The sequence below is a fragment of the Thamnophis sirtalis genome, unplaced genomic scaffold, assembly GCF_051295495.1.
Source record: "Thamnophis sirtalis isolate CommonGarterSnake01/CBP01778 unplaced genomic scaffold, rThaSir2_p1.2 scaffold_4, whole genome shotgun sequence".
NCBI classification, from domain to species: Eukaryota; Metazoa; Chordata; class Lepidosauria; order Squamata; family Natricidae; genus Thamnophis; species Thamnophis sirtalis.
In genome coordinates, this window is record NW_028261384.1 from 133,152,542 (window position 1) to 133,169,889 (window position 17,348).

The 17,348-nt window shown below is 41.8% G+C and overlaps 2 protein-coding genes across 2 annotated transcripts; both read left to right on the forward strand.

The window, feature by feature from the left end:
• Positions 1–7,232: 7,232 nt before the first annotated feature.
• On the forward strand, positions 7,233–8,186 carry LOC148046708 (olfactory receptor 6C3-like). Its single transcript, XM_087712093.1, has one exon. It carries the CDS (start codon positions 7,233–7,235, stop codon positions 8,184–8,186), a length of 954 nt encoding a protein of 317 aa, XP_087568219.1.
• A 7,985-nt stretch (positions 8,187–16,171) lies between these two features.
• Positions 16,172–17,125, forward strand: LOC148046709 (olfactory receptor 6E1-like). Its single transcript, XM_087712094.1, has one exon. It carries the CDS (start codon positions 16,172–16,174, stop codon positions 17,123–17,125), a length of 954 nt encoding a protein of 317 aa, XP_087568220.1.
• The last annotated feature ends 223 nt before the right edge of the window (positions 17,126–17,348 follow it).

Genomic DNA, 17,348 nt, shown 5'->3' on the forward strand with positions numbered 1-17,348 from the left:
TGCCAGTCAGGTTTCAGGCCTGGATATAGGACAGAAATAGCAATTATCTCCCTTTTAGATGGTCTCTAGCAGGAGCAGGATGAGGGAAGTGCATCTATCCTTGCTGTACTTGACCTCTTTTGATACCATTGACCATGGTATTCTCCTCGAGTGGCTTTGAGGGATGGGAGTGGGAGGCCCTGTGCTATCCTGGTTCACTTCCTTCGCAATGCTCCAGCTGCTCAGCGGAAGCACGGAAGACTTAAAAGACAGGTAAGGAGCTCGGGTTGGCGGGTGGGCCCTCTTGAGCACCGTACTGGAATGGTATCCAGTACTCCTGGCAGGCTCCAGTACGCCGGTACCAGGGCATACCACCTGCAACCCATCACTGATGGTGATCCAGTTTTATTTAAAATAAGCACATTGACATTAATATGGTATATTAAGTTGTGATTAACCATTTTTGTTGATTTTTGTCTGGTGTGATTCCCCATTCTGATATTTATTATGCAGATACTTCCAATTAAGTATAAGTATAATCTTTATTGTCATTGTACTTAAATACAATGAAATTGGTTATTGATTTCATAGTAAAGACTATATCCATGATGGTGAACCTATGGCACGTGGAGCCATTTGTTAGGTTCGAGGTTCATTTTATTTATATGCCGCCCTATTCCCGGCGGGACTCAGGGCGGCGCACAAACCCAAAGGAGGGGAAGGGGAACACAAAAACTACAGCGAAAAGTACAGGGCATTTAAAAACAACCAAAAGCCACACGATTCGAGAGGGGAAGGGAACTCATTGATCCCAGGCCGGCCGATACAGCCAGGTTTTAACAGCTTTTCGGAAGGCCTGGAGAGAGGTGAGGGTCCAAATCTCTGCGAGGAGCTCGTTCCAAAGGGCCAGAGCCGCCACAGAGAAGGCCCTCCCCCGGGTAGTAGCCAGATGGCATTGGCTAGTAGACGGAACCTGGAGGAGACCTAATCTGTGTGATCTAATGGGTCTTTGGGAGGTGATTGGCAGCAGGCGGTCTCTCAAGTATCCAGGTCCAATACCATGAAGGGCTTTATAAGTGACGACTAGCACCTTGAAGCGTATCCGGAGACCAATCGGTAACCAGTGCAGCTCGCGGAGGATAGGTGTAACGTGGGTGTACCGAGGTGCACCCACAATCGCTCGCGCGGCTGCATTCTGGATGAGCTGAAGTCTCCGAATGCTCTTCAAGGGCTGCCCCATGTAGAGCGCATTGCAGTAGTCCAGTCTTGAGGGCACGCGAGGCATTGCCCTGTCAGCTTCAGCATGCACATGATGACTTCGGCCTTCTTTTCGGCTGTTTTTCACCGTCTGGAGGCTTCCCTGAATGGTTTGCACATTGGGCCATTTTTCACTCTTTAGGGAAGCCTCCTGAAGGCTCCGAAGGGCAAAAACTGGCCCTACGGACAAACCAGAAGTCACAGTTCCTGAACTTCCAGGTTGCTTGTAGGACCATTTTTCACTCTCTGGAGGCTTCAGGACAAAAAACGGCCCTACGAGCAACCCAGAAGTGACTTCCTGTTGTCTGTCGGGCCGTTTTTTCGCCCTCTGGAGGCTCCTCGAAAGCCTCTGCAACCTGGGGAGGGCTAATAAAGTGTCTGTGTCTATGTGTGTGTTGTGCTGGTCACATGTGCATGTGCACTGGGGCCGTGCGCATAGCATTATGGGGGTGGGCATGTCCTCACATGACCCCCCTGCACTCCCCACCCCCATTTTTGGCACGTGATCCCAAAAAGTTTATCCATCACTGGACTATAGAAAAGGATTGCAGTAAGATTTTGACTTACAATGATATATAAAATGCAGCTTATTAAGCCACCGCAAGCCCTTCTATCCAATTCTCCTTTTCTTTATTAAACTATTATAAAACAAAGTAAACTGAAGGGCCTCTGTGGACCCAAAGTTTCCCATTATAAATTCTTAACCTGTTAATTAATTTTCTGGGGAATAAGAGAAAGAAACAAAGTTATTCAACTTCTTGCTTGACCTCCAGTCACCTTAATTGAGAACAAGAGGTTAGAAACCCAGGTTTAATTCTCATACACTGTGGAATTAATCAATTTCTTAAAAAAAAATCCTTTGGATATAAAAATACACACAGTTCTTTCTTTTTTTAAATTTTATTTAAAAAAAGTTAAAATGCAAAATTCCAAAAACATTAACAGGAACAAACCAACAACAACAACAACAACACACACACACACACACAACAAACAAGACATTAATAGAGTGCATTGAAAAACCATTAACACATATACACATATTATTCCCCCTAACTGAATGACAATATTAATTTCCCACTCGTTGTAGAACAGGCCTAACAAAATTTAAACTATTAATACTATTTGCAGATAGCTTGCCACAATAACCTGTCTACCTATCCACTATATTAATGACAGAATAGTTAACAGGTAAAGCCATAATTAAAAAAAAAAAAACAAGATTAAATTTTCAAAGAACTTCATTAGCAAACTTATTGTGATCGACTGATAGAAAGTTTACCACAGTTCCTTATCTAGAAAATACAGTTTTGTGACATCTTCGGACTCAACAGGTTGCCCTTGACGTATAACTGTAATTGAGCCTAGAATTATGGTTGCAATTCATGTCAGTTATTAACCACATCACCGTGTCTTGTTTTACGACCTGTTTGTGATTATCGTTCATTGAATCAGCACAGTTTTTAAGCAAAACAGAGCAGCTGTTAAATTAATTCAGTTCGATCTCAGCCTCTGCTTCGCTATTTGCTTTCGGCTGCCATTGAAATGGGGAGAGGGGGTCTTAGTATTTGAGAGGGGAAGTTTTAGTACAGGAGAGATTGTAAAAAGGGAGTTTTGTTCTCACCCTCTACTGCGCATGTTGGAGACTAGTGTGTGGTGTTGGTCAAGGCCAACCGTCCTGCATACCAACCTGATGATGCTCCTTGAAGATGAAGCTCACATGACACCTGAGGGATTTGCAGATTGGACAGTGGGATGAGGGTTACCGGGGGGGAGGGGATTGGTCCCATATTGATATGTATGATTCCGCACGCTTTTACCTCAGATCTTGCTTTGCTTACCCGCTATCTTTTCATAACCAGTAAAAGTACTCTTAATTCTGCAAAATGGAGTTAAGTGGTTTCTTTCTTGGTTGATGAGGGAGGCCGGCTTGACATTTGGATTCTGGGAAATACCCTCGCTAAATTGTGATCACGTGACTGTGGGAAGCTAAAAATACCCATAATCGTAGGCCAATCTCCAAGCACTCAAAATGCAATCATGGAGGTTGTCAACTCTGAAGCCATTTTTGACCGCTTCAGTGTTGCCACATTGGAGCTGAGGGATACAGAGTAGTGATTTGAGATAGAGAGGATTTTATAGCCAAAACAAAACATTTTCTCTTGGGAACCAAGGACATTCTCACACCTGGTCAGAGGAAGGCAGAGTGATGCTACCCTGTTGCCAAACTGCACCGTGATTGGACTATGTGACTGATTCTTTTGAGAAAGTAGAAAATCTTTTACTTTTAATTAGGTGAAAACTGTAGGAGTTTTCAGAGTCGGTTTTCACCAGATGAGTGCCAATATGATATTTCCAATAAAGCTATTCTTTTGGGGAATCTACTGTCCTTGGAGTTTTGCTTGATATGGATTTGTTACTTGGAACCCTGACAGAGGTGTTGTAACTTTGAATCTGTGTTGTAAGTAGTCCTGAGGAGGTCCATTGTAATTCTGGTTAATCAATAAATGATCGGTTGCTGGTTGAGAACTAGTTATACTGGGGTATTATTTCTGGGGAGCAACAAAACTTTGTTGGTTTGGTTATGACAGGATGTACATAGTGTTGGCAAAGTTTCTATGTCCCACCACAGTTATCCTGAAGTTAACAAGGAAATGTATTACTCTATCCAGCCGCCTCATTCTCTGTCGTCCCCTTCTTCTTTTGCCCTCAATCTTTCCCAGCATGAGGCTCTTCTCCAGTAAGTCCTTCCTTCTCATTTGGTGGCCAAAGTATTTGAGTTTCATCTTCAGGATCTGGCCTTCTAAAGAGCAGTCAGGGCTGATCTCCTCTAGGATTGACCGATTTGATCGCCTTGCAGTCCAAGGGACTCGCAGGAGTCTTCTCCAGCACCAGAGTTCAAAGACCTCAATTCTTTAGTCCTCAGCCTTTCTTATGGTCCAACTTTCCCAGCCACCCATTGCAACTGGGAAAACCATCGCCTTGACTATATGCACCTTTGTTGGCAGGGTGATGTCTCTGCTTTTTAATGTGCTGTCTACATTTGCTGTAGCTTTCCTCCCCAGGAGCAAGCCTCCTTTCATTTCTTGGCTGCAGTCCCCATTTGCAGTGATGTTGGAGCCCAGGAAAATAAAATCTGTCACTACCTCCATTTCGTCCCTGCAATTCCTGCAGGAATTGAGAGGCCTGGATCGCATGATCTTAGTTGTCTTAATTCCTTAATTCTTAGTTCCCTGGAGAAGGAAATGGCAAGCCACTCCAGTATCTTTGCAATGAAAACCCCATGGACAGCACCAAAAAGTTCTTACACTACACAGCTTCTTTGCTATTACGTACAGTGGAAAGAACATAAGATGCAATCAAATTAGCAGAGGTTAGTCATACCACATGGGGGTTCTCTAATGAATGGCCAATATCAACACACACTGTAGTAAATATTGATTTATATAGAGAGAGGTTGCCCAAAAGGATATTCAAGAGAGAGAGAAAACATCTTCAGAACTATATCTCTGGTTTATCTGGCATTGACACATTTATCATGTTGAAGTAACTACATAACTTTCAAGGTGGATTTTGGGAAGGTGACCTGATTCAAAGATCATTAGTAGAATATATCTTGGGCTAATAATGATCCAACAAAATGTATTTTGGGTTAAAGGGCATCTTTAGTGGAAACAAGGAATGGGGGATGTCTAGTTTAATGGAAAGAAGGACTCTGTGTGTGTGTGTGTGTGTGTGTGTGTGTGTGTGTGTGTGTGTGTGTGTGTGTGATATGATAGCAGTGTTCCAAAATCAAAGGGGCTGCCACAAAATAAGAGGGAGTCAACCTATTCTCCAAAGCATCCAAAAGCAGGAATAAGAAGCAATGGATGGAAACGAATCAAGGAGACAACTAACTTAGAAGTAAGGAGAAATTTCCATGACAGTTAGAACAATTAATCAGTGGAACAACTTGCCTCCAGAAATTGTGAATGCTCCAACACTGGTGGGTTTTAAGAAGAGGTTAGGCAACCATTTGTCTGATATGGTATAGTGTCTCCTGCTTGAATGGGGAGTTAGACTAGAAGACCTCCGAAAGTCTTTCAAACTCTGTTATTTGTTATTCTGTTAAGGACTTGCACTCCAGAAGGAATGTCTTGATTTGATAAATATGTTCAATGGAATTTCTTATCAAGAGTTTCAATCGGGATTTTACATCCCTGAGCTGATTACGGCGGAAGCGAGATCACTTTGGATGTCTAATATGGAAAATAGGACAACTTAGCAGCCTCCAATAGCATCTGCCCGCGGTTGCTGAAAGCAATTACCCACCTAATTTTAGCTCCCTTTAGCAGGTTTGGAATGATGCAAGGGAAAGATAGATTTCTGGGATGGAGTCAGAGAGAATTTCTATCTTTGTATCACCACATCCTCACATTCCTTATTTAATCTTTGCTTCTGGACCACAGTACAACCTGCTATTTAAAAGCAATTTTCCAAGATGCTTCAATTGGGATTTTGTAAAGGGAAACAGGAGACAGGTCTTGTAGTAGTTTTGTCCTAGATTTAATCCTGGATTTCAGACTATGATCATCCTCTACTTTAGAGTTTTGTGACTGATGAACCATATTATTTATTGATTTTATTTAGTTTGTCAAACAAGTGCAAGATAACAGGAATAAGTATAAACATGGACATGGACAAGGGAAATGAGTACAAATAAATGGGGACAGTAGGAAGGGATGGTAGGCAAACTGGCACACTTATGCACGCCCCCTTACAGACCTCTTAGGTATGGGGTGAGGCTCATGGTAGACAGTTTAAGGTTGAAGTTATGAGGATTTGAGGATGTAACAATGGAGTAGGGTAGTGAATTCCAGGCATTGGCCACTCTGTTGCTGAAGTCGTATTTTCTGCAAACGTGGAAGCAGTTTGCCTTGAGTTTGTGCATTGATTGTTTGCCCTTGTATTGTTGTGGTGGAAGCTGACGTAGTCGTAGACAGGTAGGATGTTGTAGCAGGCAATTTTGTGTACTCTGCTTAAGTCTGACCACAGGTGGCACAGTTCCAGATTGTCCAAGCCCAAAATTTCATGCCTGGTGTCATAAGAGAGTCTATTGTGAGTAGAGGAGTGGAGGACTCTTCTCGTGCAATATCTCTGGATCCGCTTAATCGTATTAATGTCCAATATACAGGGTGGATTCCAGGCAAATGAGCTGTATCCAAGAATTGATCGGGCAAATGGATACAAAGAACTTAAGGTACCTAGATTTTAAACTATGATCAACATCTATTTTAGAGTTTGGGGTCTGATGAACCATATTACATATTCCAAAAGATTTGTTTGCTTAAAGGGCCAACGGAGTAAATTAATTTATAAGCATAATGCAGTGAAGAACAAAAAGGTTGCATTCTTCTTGGAACATATACAGTATTTTTAATATAAAATTATTTTATGTTTCTTTTTTCCCCAAAAGATACCCATGTCAATAAAATACTTGCACAATACAAATCATTTTTTTAAAAAAGATATTTAAAACAGGAGGAGAAATCATTTTGATTCACATTTTGGAATGAATTTAGACTCACACCATGTGAAATATCCACAATTATTGTCCTTCAGTATTTTCATTTGTAAAGTTGGAACTTCAATGTTTAGAAAAAGGAAAACTTAAAAGAGTGTGACAGTTAGGGGGAAAAAAGGGCAGATTCCCGGGAGTTAGAAATAACAAAAAATCATTTCTCATTTTTCCTAAAATTAAGCAACCTACGATGTGCACATTCATCCCATGCTTTGAAAAGAAGTGATATTCCTTCCATGCCAATTTTTCTGCAGGAGACCATCGTTCTACTTAAACAGAAATCTGAGCATCATTACAAGACAAAAAGAGCTTGAAGGAATGGAGACAAAATGAAATTATGGTTACAGCAGAGATTTCAAGACAAGGTAACTTGGTGGACTATTAATATTACATGAAAGAATCTTCTATCAATTTCTGATCCGGTTCTGTATTAACCATGAAAAGTAACAAATCGAGAATCAACGAGTTCATACTTCTTGGCTTCACAGATATTCGAATGCTGCAGCTCCTGTTTTTTGTCATTCTTCTCTTTGCCTATTTTTCCACAATTACTGGAAATGCTGTGATTATCATCCTGGCTAATATAGACTACCGGCTACAGACCCCAATGTATTTCTTCCTCTGGAATTTTTCTGTTTTAGAACTTGGATTTACCATGGCTGTCATTCCCCAAACTTTGTCCCATCTTTTGACGGGCCACAAAAGCATTCCTTATGTTGCTTGCATGATACAGTCTTTCATCTATTTTCATCTGGGTACCACAGAGTTCTTCCTCTTGGCTGTCATGTCCTACGATCGATACTTGGCTATCTGTAACCCCTTACGCTACCCATCCATCATGAAAAAGAGTTTATGCACCTTGCTGGTTTTCTGTTGCTGGATTGGAAGCTTCCTACTCATCATTGGTCCTTGTGTGATCTTTCTACAGTTTCCAATGTGCAACTCAAACATCCTGGACCATTTCTTCTGTGACAACACACCATTGATCCAACTCCTATGTGGGGACACAAGATTTCTTCAGCTTTTTGGGTTCGTCACCGCTGTGATTTCTTTGCTGGGGACTTTGAGCATTTCAGTGGCTTCCTACATCAACATAATTAAAACCATCTTGACTATCCCCTCTGCTTCAGGGAGAAAGAAAGCTTTTTCCACCTGTGCCTCTCACTTCATTGTGGTGTCCATCACCTATGGGAGCTGCATCTTCCTTTATATCAGCCCATCCCAGGCAAGCAAAGTGGAGATTGGAAAAATAGTGGCCATTCTCAACACAATAGTTTCCCCTTTGCTCAATCCTTTCATCTACAGCTTGAGAAACCAACAAGTTCAGGAAGCCTTCAAAGATCTGTTGAAACAGGTTGCAGTCTTTATTAAAGGTCCAAGGAAAACCTGAACACACCATTCCTTCTGGACTTGGTATATCTTGATTTCTTGTTCAAAGTGATGAAAAAATATACAGTTATTTGGTATTTTGGAGTAGCATTTCCTATGGTCAAAGCTCTATGGTTGACCCTCTTAATTTTGTGGACTATCCATTGAAGTTATCCAGCACTGAGGGGTATGAAAAATGAGGTCTTCATGTTAAATTAGTATCATCTAATAAGTGTCATACGGGGGTTTTGTATCTCTTTCTTTCCCCCTAAATCTGAAGACTAGAGAAAGATTTTTCAAAGTTGGGAGTTGAGGAAAGAGAATTTACTAAAACACCTGAATGTTTTAAACTATAGAGTTGTGGAGATAGAAGTGACTTTGGAGGTCTTTTAGTCCAACCCCAAGAGATCTTATCCCATTCTAGTCCAAATGTTGTCCAATCTATTTATGAAAACCTCCAGTGATGAGAGGCAAAATTATGAGAGGCAAGTTATTCCACTACTACTAGATTTTAGGATCAGAAAACTTCACTTTATTTCTAGGTTGTCTGTTTTGTTTTAACAAGCTTCCTCTTTTCCTTGGTCCATCCCATAAACTTCACATTGATAGGTCCAAATTTATTTTTGAAGAATGTTTCCACTCATGATGGTTCTGTCTAGGTTGCCTTCCCATGCAGCTGTGACAGAATCAATGCTCTGTGGCATTTAATCATACCTCTATTACGTTCACACAGATAACACCTTCCCGAAGATCTTGGATTTCACTATTGAAGGTGGGAATTGGCCACCATTCCAAGCCACTCTTGGGCTCAGCCCTGCATCCTAAGGGTGAGTGTATAAAAAGGAATTGGAGAGTTTGTGAAATCAAGACTAGGATGGACACAGCCATGTTTGTGTTGGAAAGAATGAAGAGAACATGGTTCAACAAATTTGAATCCCTCAATAGCCATTCTGAAGAAGGCTAATGTCAGTTCTTGCTTTGCTACTTGCTTTCGGCTGTCATTGAAATGGGGAGGGGGGGGCATGGCATTTGAGAAGGGAAGTTTAAGTAGCAATAGCAATAGCAGTTAGACTTATATACCGCTTCATAGGGCTTTCAGCCCTCTCTAAGCGGTTTACAGAGTCAGCATATCGCCCCCACAGTCTGGGTTCTCATTTCACCCACCTCAGAAGGATGGAAGGCTGAGTCAACTTTGAGCCGGTGAGATTTGAACCGCTGAACTGCAGATAACAGTCAGCTGAAGTGGCCTGCAGTACTGCACCCTAACCACTGCGCCACCTCGGCTCTTCAAGTACAGGAGAGATTGTTAAAAGGGAGTTTTGTTCTCACCATCTAATGCGCATATTGGATATAGTGGATGGGCCCATCAAGGCCAACTGTCCTGCATACCAATCTGATGATGCTTTTTGAAGATGGAACTCACATGACACCTTAGGGATTTGTGGATGGGACCATGGGATGGGGTTACCATGGGGAGGGGGTTGGGTCACATATTGATATCTGTGATTACGCGCACTTTTACCTCAGATCTTGCTTTGCTTACCCGCTATCTTTTCCTAACCAATAAAAGTACTCTTAATTCTGCAAAATGGAGTTAAGTGGTTTCTTTCTTGGTTGCTGAGGGAGGCTGGCTTGACAGCTAGATTTACTGAGATGTAAAAAAAAAGATTTTGAGACTCAAGAAAGAGTACAGTGAAGAGCAACAGAGGTGATTAGGGAGATCAAGAATGGTTGTTGCATTTGGGCATGTTTAGTTTCAGGAAAAGAAGGACCAGGAGTGACATGATAGCCGTCTTCCAATATCTCAGGGGCCCCTACCAAGAAGTGGGGGTTGAGTTATTCTCCAAAGCACCTGAAGGCCATACAAGAAGCAATGGATAGAAACTAATCAAGGAGAGAAGCAATCTAGAACTAAGGAGAAATTTCCTGACAGAACAATTCATTGTTCCGCCTGCTGCCAATTACCTCCCAAAGACCCATTAGATCACACAGATTAGGTCTCCTCCGGGTTCTGTCTACTAGCCAATGTCATCTGGCTACTACCCGGGGGAGGGCCTTCTCTGTGGCAGCTCCGGCCCTTTGGAACGAGGTCCCCGCAGAGATTCGGACCCTCACCTATCTCCAGGCCTTCTGAAAAGCCGTTAAAACCTGGCTGTGTCGGCAGGCCTGGGGTCGATGAGTTCCCTTCCCCTCTCAAATTGTATGGCTGTTGGTTGTTTTAAATTCCCTGTACTTTTTGTTGTAGTTCTTGTGTTTCCCTTCCCCTCCTTGGCTTTGTGCGCCGCCCTGAGTCCCCCCGGGAATAGGGCGGCATATAAATAAAATGAACCTTGAACCTTGAACCTTGGTGGGATGACTTGCCTCCAAAAATTGTGAACACTCCAACACTGGATGTTTTTAAGAAGCGATTGGACAACCGTTTGTTGTAAATGGTCTAAGGTTTCCTGCCTGAGAAGGAGGTTGGACTAGAAGACCTCCATTCGCCCTTCCAATTCTGTTATTCTAGGATATAAGGAGATGGGTTCTCACCCAAGAATTCATCTTTGGAAGTTCTCTGATTAAGAAATCACACATTTTATGTTTGACTTGCATCTGGCTGTCCATTAAATCCAAATGTATGAAATTGGCCTAATCTACTTGAGATGGCTATTGGATTTAATATTTGACCCCATCTCCCCCTGTGCTTCCTGCCCCCCCTCTGCCTATCTCTTTAATTCATATTACTGTTTTTATATTTTTATTGCTATTGTTTTATCACGTTGCTATTGTTATATCTGTAGTTACGTTTACTGTTATAAGTGTCAGGCCTCCAGTTATATCCCTTTTAGGATCTTTGGCCTGCCACACTCTCTCTTATTGCATTATGCTGTTTCATTAGTGTAGTAGTTGGGAGGGGGGCAGAGGTGGGTTCCTACCAGTTCGCACCTATTCGGTAGAACCGGTTCATCAAATCTACCGAACCGGTTAGAAGAGGTTCCACCAGTGGACCTGGAAAGCAGGCCACAACTACAGAAGAGGTTCCAAAAATTTTTGAAACCCACCACTGGTCCTTGGATATGATTATTCTACACTATCATGCTCATATTTATAAAACTCAGTGCCTCTGTGAAAGGTAAGGATGACTACTGCGTTTGTGGTGCAATCAGAACATTGCGTGTGTTGAAGTTGTTTTAACGCAAACCAAAGATGCCTTTTAAAAAACAAGTTTACATCATATTCTTATGCATGCCAGTGCTGTGTGTGAGGTAATTTAAGGTGGTTCTGACAAGTGTCATTGGCATCTTCATATCTGGTCACATGGACCTCAAGCCACTCCCATCCGGTCACATGGGCGGCAAGCCCTCCCACAAAGGACACCATACCCACAGAGTAGGTTCGAACAATTTTTGAAACCCACCACTGGAGGGGGGAATAGAAAGGAGTAGAATTGTGGAATGTGTTGTTTTTGCATAATGCATTCAAGGCTTGCAGATCAACACAGAGACGAACTCCACCGTCTTTCTTTTCTCTGAAGAGCACTGGGGCTGCTACTTTCGACTTTGCTGGTTCAATAAATCCCCATTTCAAATTGATGTCTATGTAATTCCTCAATTCAACCATCTCTTTGGGGGGTCATGGAGTACATTTTCGGCTTTGGTAAGTTAGCCCCCGATTTGAAGTCTATTGCACAATCTGTGGGCCGGTGGAGAGGGAAGATAGTTGCAATCTTCCTCACTGAACACCCCCCGCTAAGTCCCAGTAGTCTTTTGGTACTTGTTGAATCCCTGGAGGTTTGATGTCTACCACAGGTGCCGCAGGTTCTGGACAGTCTGAGCTGTTGGGTCCCATCGTTCCTGGATGGCCTTTCGGCTCCACCGGTAGTAGTGGGCCAAAGTAGCAGAACTTTAAGGATTGTTTTGCCTTGGACTCTGATTTAATTCTGCATGATACTTGGAACGCTGACATTAAGCCACTTAGAGTAGTCCCATGGCAATATAGGCAACAAATAAATTTAACAAACAAATAAATACGTAATTCCACAAAGGGTGTACATTAATGCAAACAGATAAAGAATGATTGTGTCTTGTTTCAGTAACTGTATGTGCATGCACAAGCACACACATACACAGACAATAAAATAATCCTTCTATATAGTTGTCTTAAATCAATTTGTGACGGAATGGGTAAAAATGGAGCCTAGACTTCTATAAATAGATAGATGTGGGTTTATATAAACCTCTCATTCTACCTTGGATAGATGATAGATAGATAGATAGATAGATAGATAGATAGATAGATAGATAGATAGATAGATGATAGATAGATAGATAGATAGATAGATAGATAGATAGATAGATAGATAATAGATAAATGATAGGTAATAGGTGCTAAATAGAAAATAGATAAATGATAGATAATTGGTGATGGATGGATGCATGGATGATTGATAGATGATTGATACATGATCGATAGATGATCAGATGATAGAGAATAGATAAATGATAGATAGAAGAAAGAGAGAGAGAGAGAGAGAAAGAGAGAGAGAGACAGACAGACAGACAGACAAGCAGGCAGACATATGTGGACAGATAGATAATTAATTTTAAAAAATCAGAAACTTTGGAGACAAATCTCCCTCTATTTGGGTTTCATATTACCCAAATTCTTCATATATGTCCACAGTATAAGATTTTTCTCCACTGGATAGTGAAAATGGAAAGATTGACTGTATATTCCTTGCAGTCATCTGGTTATTAGCACTCTGTCTGAGAGTCCTTGAGACCTCTTGGCTGAGCTAATGACCAGATGTCTCCAAAGGATATAAATGACCATTCTCCACCCTTCAGTCAGAACTGAAGAAGCTTCTTAGATAAAAAATGAAACCTCTTCACGTAAAACCAAGAAAATCCAATTCTTTGAAAAAAGGACCTGGGGGACAATCACGATAGCCCTGAAGCCATTTTGTCGACATCTTTAGAAATTCCACAGCAAGTGGAACTGTAGGAACATTAGTCGTGAGGTAGAGATAACTCGGGGATGGGTAGCCAATATAACATTCTTTCTCATAGGTGCCAAGGATGTTCAACCAGGTGTTGGAAGGGCATGGAGCATTGCCAGCTGGAATTGGAACAGTGACCTGATTGGACCATATGATGTACCTGGAGGGCGGGGGCTTTGGACTTTGATTTGGCTGGGGAAAATCTGAGTCCTTCAGAGTTGGGTTTTCACTAGTTGGGCCAATACGGCATCCCAAATAAATACATTCTTCAAGGAAACCAGAGACCTCAGTGTTTTGATTGCTTTGGGGGTTGTTACTTGGACCCCTGACACATGATCTGGATAACTGAGAATCTCCATAGACCTGTCTTGGGATTAGGTGAAAGGAGTCTTTAGGCAGGGGTGGGCTTCAAAAATTTCAACAACGGGTTCTCTGCCTGGTTGCTGAGTGGGCATGGCCATGGTGTGTGTGTGTGGCCTAGTCATCCTCCTTCACCAAGGTGGGGGGCATTTTGACCTTCTCCAGGCCCTGGAGGCTTTCCTTGAGCCCCTGGGAGGATGAAAACTCCCTTCCAAGTCCTCCGTACGTCCTCCGTAGGCTGAATTGGGCCCATTTCCTGCCTTCTGGAATTTCCGGGAGGTCTGTTTTTCCCTTCCCCAAGCTTCTGTGTGCATCCTGCACTTACCTTGCATCCAAAATGGGCTGCTTGGAGACTCCTGGGATGGGCAGGGTGAGGTGGGAGGGTGAGGGGGGGCAGGGCCAGTCAGTGGTGGGATTTGGAGGTTCTCCGAACCAGCCATAATATTAGCAATAGCAATAGCAGTTAGACTTATATACCGCTTCATAGGGCTTTCAGCCCTCTCTAAGCGGTTTACAGAGTCAGCATATCACCCGCACAGTCTGGGTCCTCATTTCACTCACCTCGGAAGGATGGAAGGCTGAGACAACCTTGAGCCGGTGAGATTTGAACCGCTGAACTGCAGATAACAGTCAGCTGAAGTGGCCTGCAGTACTGCACCCTAACCACTGCACCACCTTGGCTCTCTATTAGCTACAGGTGATCCCAAACCTGGGTGGACCTGTAGCAGCCCTCCCCTGGTCTTTAGTAGAACTAAGGCAGAGTCTATGTTGTTTGATTTCAGGCTATTCCCCAATTTTGAAATTGTTCAATGAAGAAGGATTACCACTCAAGAAGGGACATTAAGATTTGCTCATTATCTATAATAGGAAGTCAGTGTTGGGATTCAAATAATTTAATAACCAGTTCTCTGCTCTAATGATCAGCTGGGTAGGCGTGGCTCGGTGGTTGTGTGACTGGGTGGGTGTCACTCACGTCGATGGGCGCTTCGCCTTAGCTGTTACAACGTAACAAGGGTTAACAGGAGAGGCAGTTTCTGTAAGCAGGGCAATAAAAATGAGGCTAGAAACAATACCAGAATGTTCCCTTCCTGCCTATCTTACAGGATTAGCCCTATAAAGTGGAAAAAATGACATGAGATTTCTTCCAACAACCAATTCTCCAAACTACTTGGAAAGTTAACAAAAGGTTCTCCCGAATAGGTACGAACTGGCTGAATCCCACCACTGGAGGAAGTTCTCAAAAGTTTCTCTCTGGATTCTATAGTCTTGAGGTGATTATAATTGTGGAGAAGTAACTCAAGAGACTGTTTCCCCTTTCCTAAGAGTGCCTAACAGAATCCATTAGGGCCATCAGTGTAGCATTCTCTCCATTGCTTAAAACAAATGGATCTTTTTCTCAGCTTCTCCTGGATGCCTTCTGCAGGTCTCAGGAAGGAATCATTTCTTTGATGCAATCACATCTGCTGTCCTCATATCGCCATACACTCACATTCACCTTTTCTTTTGTGCATGTGAACCGAACTACACTCTAGAATTTAGCAGTTGTTTTTTTTTTTTAAAAAAAAATAGAGGTTTCCAGTGATGTTTGGTGAAGAAAAACCCATGGACCCCAGGATTCTAAAAAACCCATCATTCCATATTTCTCTATTTTAGTACTCTAAGACTGAAGAGATATAAAATGTGAGTATGTGTGACAATTTCCTAGAAGGGCAAAGATGTCTTAGCTTAGGAGGCCAATGAATTGTGTGAAGTCTCTTAGAAATAAGAATAGGAATGTTCTTTATTGGCTAGTAGTAATTGGAAACACAAGGAATTTGTCTCTGATGTGTAAGCTGTCGATGTACATACTAGCAACAAAGTGGGAATTCACAGATCATAAATCATAAGATATAAACAACAAGTGATAAAGGATAAGATACCAATTCTAGAAGGTCAGAAGAAAGATGAGGAGATAAGAAAAAGGAGAAGATCAGAAAACAGGCAGTGTAGGATCTTCTGATTAAGCAGAGGGTTGGACTGAAGGACCTTGAAAACAATGCTGCTCTACTATGTAAGTAACTATGTAAGTAATAAAAATATTACTACATGGATAAGTGTAAAAGAAAAACATATGTGTAATCTAGAATTAAAAGTCCTAGATTCTCCTTTAAGCATATAAAGTTTTCTATAAGTTTTTACTATAAGATTTTAAAAAATATAACCATGTCCTTTCAGTGGTGCAGGATACAAATCACATTTTGAAGGTGTTGGAAGCTGAAGTAGAAATAATTCCAATTAAGATTTTTCTGGTGGATTTGTTTAACTTAGTTCATAACTCAATAGGGAATGTTGCATTTCATTATTGGCATTCCTTTTCTGAATTTTGAAAAGGAGTTAGGTGTTTTTTACACCAAAAATCATTAAATTGTTTAATTATTATTATTATTTTGCTATGCCATGTTATAGATTATTAGCCCTCCCCCACCCAACGGGAAGAATTACGTTGCAGAACCAGAAATGGAAAAGTCATTTTCAGGACACTGTTTAACTAAAGAAATTGCATCACATCCAACTTCTTTACTTAGAACAGCCTTTTCAGGGCAGGAGTGCAGTTATCCAGCTGAATATTCATGTTAAGTGGAATCCTTGTTTTCTTCTATTAATTTCCTGATCAGAGTTCTATCGTAACCATGAAAAGTAACGAATCGAGAATAAGTGAGTTCATACTTCTTGGCTTCACAGATATTCGGATGCTGCAGCTCCTGTTTTTTGTCATTCTTCTCTTTGCCTATTTTTCCACAATTACTGGAAATGCTCTGATTATCATCCTGGCTAATATAGACTACCGGCTACAGACCCCAATGTATTTCTTCCTCTGGAATTTTTCGGTTTTGGAAATTGGATTTACCACGGCTGTCATTCCCCAAACTTTGTCCCATCTTTTGACCGGTCACAAAACCATTCCTTATGTTGCTTGCATAATACAGTCTTTCATGTATTTTCATCTGGGTACCACAGAGTTCTTCCTCTTGGCTGTCATGTCCTACGATCGATACCTGGCCATCTGTAACCCCTTACGCTACCCATCCATCATGCAAAAGAGTTTATGCACCTTACTGGTTTTCTGTTGCTGGATTGGAGGCTTCCTACTCATCATGGGTTCCTTTGTGATCCTCTTACAAATTCCAATGTGCAACTCAAACATCCTGGACCATTTCTTCTGTGACAACACCCCATTGATCCAGCTCCTATGTGGGGACACAAGATTTGTTCAGTTTTTTGGGTTCATCACCGCTGTGATTTCTTTGCTGGGGACTTTGAGCATTTCAGTGGCTTCCTACATCAACATAATTAAAACCATCTTGACTATCCCATCTGCTACAGGGAGAAAGAAAGCTTTTTCCACCTGTGCCTCTCACTTCATTGTGGTGTCCATCACCTATGGGAGCTGCATCTTCCTTTATATCAGCCCATCCCAGGCAAGCAAAGTGGAGATTGGTAAAATAGTGGCCATTCTCAACACAATTGTTTCCCCTTTGCTCAATCCTTTCATCTACAGCTTGAGAAACCAACAAGTTCAGGAAGCCTTCAAAGATCTGTTGAAACAGGTTGCAGTCTTTATTAAAGGTCCAAGGAAAACCTGAACACACCGTTCCTTCTGGACTTGGTATATCTTGATTTCTTGTCCAAAGAGCTGAAAAATATAGTTCTTTGGTTCTTTGGAGTAGCATTTCCTATGGCCAAAGCTCTATGCTTGACTCTGTTAATTTTGTGGACTACACATTGAAGTTATCCAGCACTGAGGGGTCTAGAAAATGGGGTCTTCATGTTAAATTAGTAACATCTAATAAGCGTCATACAGGGGTT